Source organism: Euwallacea fornicatus, chromosome 6 (assembly GCF_040115645.1).
Source record: "Euwallacea fornicatus isolate EFF26 chromosome 6, ASM4011564v1, whole genome shotgun sequence".
Classification (NCBI taxonomy): Eukaryota; Metazoa; Arthropoda; class Insecta; order Coleoptera; family Curculionidae; genus Euwallacea; species Euwallacea fornicatus.
This window is the reverse complement of record NC_089546.1, coordinates 433,449-440,779: the sequence shown is the minus strand read 5'-3', so window position 1 is coordinate 440,779 and position 7,331 is coordinate 433,449. Positions and strand designations below refer to the sequence as shown.

At 36.2% G+C, this 7,331-nt stretch overlaps 1 protein-coding gene across 1 annotated transcript; it reads left to right on the top strand.

Moving 5' to 3' along the window:
* Nucleotides 1-1,515: 1,515 nt before the first annotated feature.
* On the top strand, nucleotides 1,516-3,789 carry LOC136339648 (uncharacterized). The gene is made up of 4 exons (XM_066283058.1): nucleotides 1,516-1,691; nucleotides 1,740-2,005; nucleotides 2,583-2,867; nucleotides 3,074-3,789. Exons 1-4 carry the CDS (start codon nucleotides 1,516-1,518, stop codon nucleotides 3,787-3,789), a joined length of 1,443 nt encoding a protein of 480 aa, XP_066139155.1.
* The last annotated feature ends 3,542 nt before the right edge of the window (nucleotides 3,790-7,331 follow it).

Sequence of the window (7,331 nt, the reverse complement as noted above, 5' to 3'; positions counted from 1 at the left end):
TATGGTTTTTGTTTACGGCCTTGCTGATGGTAAGTGTTTGGCAGCGAGGCGCATTTACATGGAAAGGTTTCCAAACCACCAAGCTCCCAACCACCAAACCTTTAAAAACCTCTTTCAACGTCTTTGTGATACAGGATCTCTTATAAAAACTCCAGGAGGAGGAAAGCCAATAACACGTCGAACACCAGAAGTGGAGGAAGAAATTTTAAGGCGTATTGAACAAACCGCGGAACAAGTACTCGTGAAATAGCTGCCGTTTTAAATATTAGTCATAAAGTAGTGTGGACTGTTTTAAAAGAGCAACAACTTTACCCGTACCACATACAAAGAGTAAAGCCTTGTTACCTCAAGATTATACTCCACGTATTCAGTTTAGTCAATTGATCCTACAAAAAGTTGCATTAGATCCACAATTCCTTTCTCGTGTATTGTTCACAGATGAAGCGACGTTTTCCAGAAGTGCAATTATCAACTTCCACAATAATCACATTTGGACTGATGAAAATCCTCATTCAATTGTGGACGAGCGGTTCCAACATCAATTTTCTCTAAATATATGGGCCGGTATAGTTGGAGATTATTTGATTGGACCCTACTTTTTGCCGCATCATCTTAATCGAGAAACATATTTAAATTTTTTGCAAAATACTTTATCAGTTTTACTGGAAGAAGTACCTATTGCACAGAGGCTTCAAATGTGGTTTATGCATGACGATGTGCCAGCACATTTTTCTTTACGCGTCCGCGAGCACTTAAATACAACTTTTCCAAATAAATGGATAGGCAGAGGTGTCCCAAAGCCTAATCAGTCGTGGCCAGAAAGGTCCCCGGATTGTAATCCTCTGGACTTCTACTTTTGGGGTGATCTGAAGAGACTTGTCTATGCAGTCCCAATAAACACTCTAGATCAACTTCAGGAACGTATAATTACCGGATGTGAAACGATACGCAACACACCAGGAGTTTTCGAGAGAGTGAGACAATCATTAACAAAAAGGATGGAAGCGTGCATTATGAGTAATGGTGGTCATTTTCAGCAATTCTTATAATTAATCATTAAAGCATTCCCCCAAAAAATGGTCTTTTCTAAAATTCAAACACCCAAATTGAGTCATTTTGGAAATAAAATCTCTTTTTCTAGTCACATTTCAACACCCCGTATCTTGAAAACAAGGCATTTACGGACACATGTTTATCAGACATTTTTTACTCAAAATCAGTCGAGGATTACGCCTTTAAATTTTTTACACGTAGTTAGGAAACACCCTATATATAAGTTCAGCCTGAAGATTTTTTGTCGTGCACAAGACGTACACGATTCTTGGTCCTCTCTAATTTTTTCCTTTTTATTTAGATAATAAAGTAATTTCATTCTAAGTTGTATCTCTTATTATCTCCCAAATCCAACAGGTTATGGGCCCAGATACGTCGCGTTAGCTCACCTCTTAAGAGATAATAAATAAAGGCTACAATCGCGAGTGTAGTGTTTGTGAAAAAGTGTGGAAAACAAGAATAATGGCGGAAGGTGTAAAATATAACATCAAAAAGTTAAACGGACAGAACTATGAGTCATGGAATTATTTGGTCAAAATGTTACTAATAAACGCTAACTTGTGGGATGTAGTTTCGACTGCAGTACCAGCACAGACAGAGCGAGACCCCAATTGGAAAAAGCACAATGACAAGGCTCTGTGAATTATAGCCTTACTTGTCGACGTTAGCTAATTAGTGCATATTAGGAGTAAGGAGCACGCGCATGACGCGTGGGAAGCACTAAAGGATTATCACCAAAAAGCAAGTCTATCTAGCATGGTGTTTCTGTTAAAGCGAATTTGCAGACTCTCGCTGGAAGAAAATGGTGATATGGAAGCACACATAAGTTTATTCTTGGAGCTTTTGAATAAGCTGACTGTATTCGGAGAGGAAATTAAGGACAGGTTTGCAGCAGGCATTTTGCTGGGAAGTCTTCCAGACTCATACAGTTTTTTGACAACAGCGCTGGAAAGTAAGCCATCGAATGAATTTACACTTGAATTTGTAAAAAGCAAACTAATCGATGAGTATAGAAGACGTCAGGGAGCATCGAGTAACCAAGGTGAATCAGCTATGAAGTCAGTGTATAAAGGTGACAAAAATAATCCTGCTACAAATTCAAGCATAAAGCAATGTTATTTTTGCAATAAAAAAAGGTCATTTTAAACGAGATTGTTTCAAGTATAAGGCGTTTAAAAAGGAGAAGGCCCAAGAAAAAGCTAATAAAGTTACTGAGGATAATACTGATGACACGTGTTTTATGGTGAACTTGAACTCAAGCGGCGTTAAAAGGGATTCTGCTTCGTGGTATGTGAATTCAGAAGCTTCGAGCCACATGGTCAACTAGAAGGAATTTTATACCCAGTTTGACGATAGCAGGAAAGACGTTGTTAGGTTAGCAGGGAAAGGACAACACTCCCAGGTTCAGAGTATAGGGACAGGACGTATCAAGTGCGCGAATGGTGCGGGAGTAAACGAGTTAAAAATTGACGATGTGTTGTATGTGCCGCAATTGGATTTAAATTTACTTTCTGTCAAAAAATTAACAGGTACGGGATATGGTGTTCAGTTCGGCAATCACAGTTGTAAAATCGGTTTTCGCGGAAAAGTGATAGCAAATGCGAAGCCGGCACCCGACTTGTACAAGTTGTCAACTGTGGAGCATGTACTGAGTGTTGTCAATGAGCATTCCAGTGACTGTCAGCATACATGGCATCGACGTTTTGGACACAGGGATATACAAGCAGTCAAGCGCTTGATGGAAACAAAGATGGCGACAGGGATTAATATAAAGGACTGTAGAATCAGGGAAACTTGTAGTTGCTGCGTTAAAGGTAAGATAATTCGTAAGAGTTTCCCAAAGTTCTCTCATTGTAATACTTTTGATATACTTGCCGTAATACATACAGATTTTTGCGGGCCCATGAAAACTGTTACTCCAGGGGCAAATGTTACATTCTTACTTTAATTGATGATTTCTCAAGGTTTACATTTGTGTATCTGTTGAAACATAAAAATGAAACTGTTAAATGCATTAAAGAGTTTGTTGAATTGACGAGTAATCAGTCAGGCAGGATACCGAAGGTTATTAGGTCGGATAGAGGTGGCGAGTACGTAAATAATGCTTTAAGGGAATATTTGAAGGGTAAGGGCATAAAAATACAGTATACAGCGGGGTACTCTCCGGAACAAAACAGAGTTGCCGAGAGGAAAAATAGGTCTCTAGTCGAAATGGCTAGGTGTATGTTAATTGACGCGGATTTACCAAATAAGTTTTGGGGCGAAGCAATAGTCACGGCCAATTATCTGCAGAATCGACTGCCTACCAAGTCAAAACAAAAAACACCATTTGAATTATGGCACAAAATTGAATCTGATGTGTCAAATTTGCAGATATTTGGGTCCAAAGTTTATGTCCACATTCCTAAAGAACTGATAAAGGATAAATTTGATAAAAAGGCAGAGACTATGATGTTTGTGGGATATTCTGAGAAATCTAAGGCATACAGATTATTAAATGTATATACAGAGCGTATAAAAATTAGTCGTAGTGTAGTATTTCCTGATAGAAGTATATGCATTGATAATGAAGTGTCCACTACGCTTGGAAAGGAAGAAGAGACAAAAGAACTAGGCAACATAGGGAAACATGAGGTCGCGGCCCTTGAAAATTCCAAGGAAATAGAGGAAACTACGGAAGATTCTGATAGTGCATCAGATAGAGAAATTTTTTATGACACTGATATTAGCTATTAGCCGAGCGAAGAAGAGCTTAGCATAGAAGACGCAGGTGAGTGTAGAAAATTAATTAGAATAAATAAAGGAGTTCCACCTGAGCGCTATACAGCGAAGTTAGTTGAACACCAAGAAATTGAACTTAAAAACTTTAAGGAAGCCCTTGCTAAAAAAGATAGCAAAAAATGGCAAAAAGCCATGGAAGAGGAGATCGAATATGTAAAGAAAAACGAGACATGGAGTCTAGTACCACCATCAGAAGGAAAAAACATAGTGTCGTGCAAATGGGTGTATAAGTTAAAATCAAGTGAAGACAAGATCTCGAATAAATACAAGGTGCGACTGGTGGCAAGAGGTTTTAGCCAGAAATTCGGAGTTGACTACGATGAGGTATTCGCATCTGTGGTGCGGCAAGCAACTCTTTGAATATTGCTAACAGAAGCTTGGAGCCAAAATCTCAAAATAAGACATTTAGATGCAAAAACGGCATTCTTAAATGGAAAACTGACAGAAGAAATTTACATGGATCAGCCCGAGGGATTTGAAGAAGAAAGAGATCTTGTTTGTAGACTAAATAAAAGCTTATATGGGTTCAAACAATCTGCTAGAACTTGGAACCTGAAACTTGACGAAGTACTTACAAAAGATAAGTTTCGAAAAAGCAGCATTGATGCATGTTTGTATTATACATTAAAACTATGAATGATCAAAAGGTTTATGTAATAATATATGTAGATGATATATTGATTGCAGCAAAAGATAATCAAGTAATTGACACATTAGAAGAATATCTTAGAAACCGTTTCGAAGTAACAAGTTTGGGAATACTGAAGAACAACTCTACTTTTGTCCGACACATTTATTCGTTTTTGTTGTTAAATGCCTTGAATTCAGGAATAAACTTATAATTTTTTGCAGCGTTATTTCTAGATGCCCTAACATCATTTTGATATTACTAGTTTATGAATAAGTCGTACCAAACCTTGAATATTTTCAAGAATATGTTTGTTGCTCCACTTTTGTCCGCTACTGTATATAAGTTCAGTCTGAAGATTTTTTGTCGTATACAAGACGTACACGATTCTTGGTTCTCTCTAATTTTTTCCTTTTTATTTAGATAATAAAGTCAATTCATTCTAAGTTGTACCTCTTATTATCTCCCAAATCCAACAAATAGAACACCTCGAAAAGCCAGAATGTCTCGTTAAAGCTCAGAATAATACAGCCACAACTATTATTATAATCCAGGAGAAAACCCAATAAAGTTCCAAATTTTAGAAGCTTTAGAGATCGAACCCGTAAATTTGAACGAACTCAATTTTCTAGATCGCCACGCACTACATGTAGCAATAGATCATAACTTTGATAATTTACTAAAACTTAATCTTAAAAACATTAAACTTGATCATTGCAATCCAGAAGAGAAAAACCAAATTTAGTAGTTGTGTTGCGAATTCAGAGATATTTTCCATTGTGAAATATATAAGGGTATACCCTTGTCATTTTCAAACGCTGTATAACACCAGATCAAATTAAAAGACGAAACCCCCATTTTTACGAAAATCTACCGATATCCCGAAATCCACCGTTTAGAAGTTAAAAACCAGGTATCAAAATTATTACAACAAAATATCATCAGAGACTCAAATTCCTCATGGTCGTCACCTATTTGGATAGTTCCAAAAAAAAAGATAAATTAAATAAACAAAAATGGCGTATGGTAATCGATTGTAGAAAACTAAACGAACAAACTATAGACGATAAATTTCCTCTGCCAAATATTAATGAAATTTTGGATAAACTGGGCAAAGCGCATTATTTTACAACCCTTGACCTTGCTAATGGATTTCACTAAATTCAAATGAACGAAAATGACATTGCCAAGACAGCTTTTAGTACAGATACAGGTCACTATCAATTTTTGAGAATGCCGTTTGGACTGAAAAATGCCCCGGCTACATTTCAGCGTGTAATGAATAATATATTACATGGATTACAAAATAAAACATGCTTCGTGTATCTTGATGATGTCATTATCTTCAGCACCAGTTTACAGGAGCATATATAAAAACTGAAACAAATTTTTATTCGATTTCGGGATTCTAAATTAAAAATACAACTAGACAAATCTGAGTTCCTAAAGAAAGGAGTCCAATATCTGGGACACATCGTAAGTGAAGAAGGAGTAAAGCCTAACCCCGACAAAATTAATGCAGTTAAAAATTTCCCTATTCCCCGAACAACGAAAGAAATAAAATTTTTTCTAGGTTTAGTTGGGTACTATAGACGCTTTATTAAAGATTTCGCAAAGATAACGAAACCAATGACTAAATGCTTAAAAAGAGATACAAAAATTATACACACACTCGAATTCATAAACGCTTTCGATAATTGTAAACAATTACTGATAAATTTCCCAATTCTGCAATACCCAGACTTTACTAAGCCATTTTTACTAACAACGGACGAGAGTAATTTTGCAATCGGCGCAGTCCTATCGCAAGGACCTATACTTAATGATAAACCTATAGCCTACGCCTCAAGAACCCTAAACGACACGGAAACTAAATATTCAACTATAAAAAAAGAACTGTTAGCGATAATTTGGGCATGCAAGTACTTTAGACCTTATTTCTTCGGACGTAAATTCTACATATATACAGACCACAGACCTCTAGTTTGGCTCTTTAATTTGAAAGAACCCAATTCAAAATTAATAAGATGGCTATTGAGATTAGAAGAATTCGATTACCAAATAATTTATAAAAAAGGACGTCAAAATACGAACACGGATGCACTATCTTGTATTCAATTAAACATTTACGATAACGAATCCGTGGTCAATAATCCCGGTGATTCAGATGCAAACATCCTGGAGTACTTAAAAAACCAAACGGAAAAATTAGATCAGGTTAACGACGACGTTACGAATAGACCAGGCCCTAATCAGCAAAATATAAACATTGTATCTGTTATCTGAGTCCATCCTGCAAACCTTCCCGACACGTGTAATTCCGATGAAACCATCCACAGTCATCAGCCTGATCGTGAGAACGCTGGCGTAAGCATTCTTGACAAAGCCATAAACAACAAACCGTCACAATTCCTAATAAAAAAATCTGCTCACTTGCAAATTAAATGCAATAGCGAAAAATTCGAAAACAACTTGATTTACAATGTAGAATTACCTCACGACTTTAAAATAATAAAACAATTTATTCAAGAATATATGACTGCCGGAAAACCCTCTTATGTTTATTTTTTCGATAAAGACTTTATTTTATTATTTACTGAAGTATGTTTAGAATATTTCTAAAATTTAAAAATCATAGTCTGCACAAAATTACTCAACAATATTTCCGAACTTGAAAAAAAGCTTATGCTTATCCAGTATCAACACGAAGGTTAACAGAATCATAGAGGAATAGAGGAGAATTGTACGCGATTTAAAAAACTATATTACTGGCCCAACATAAAAAAGGACGTAACTCAATACGTAAATGATTGCGTAATCTACCAAACCAATAAATACAGCCGTTTAAAGTCATACATTCCACTCGCAC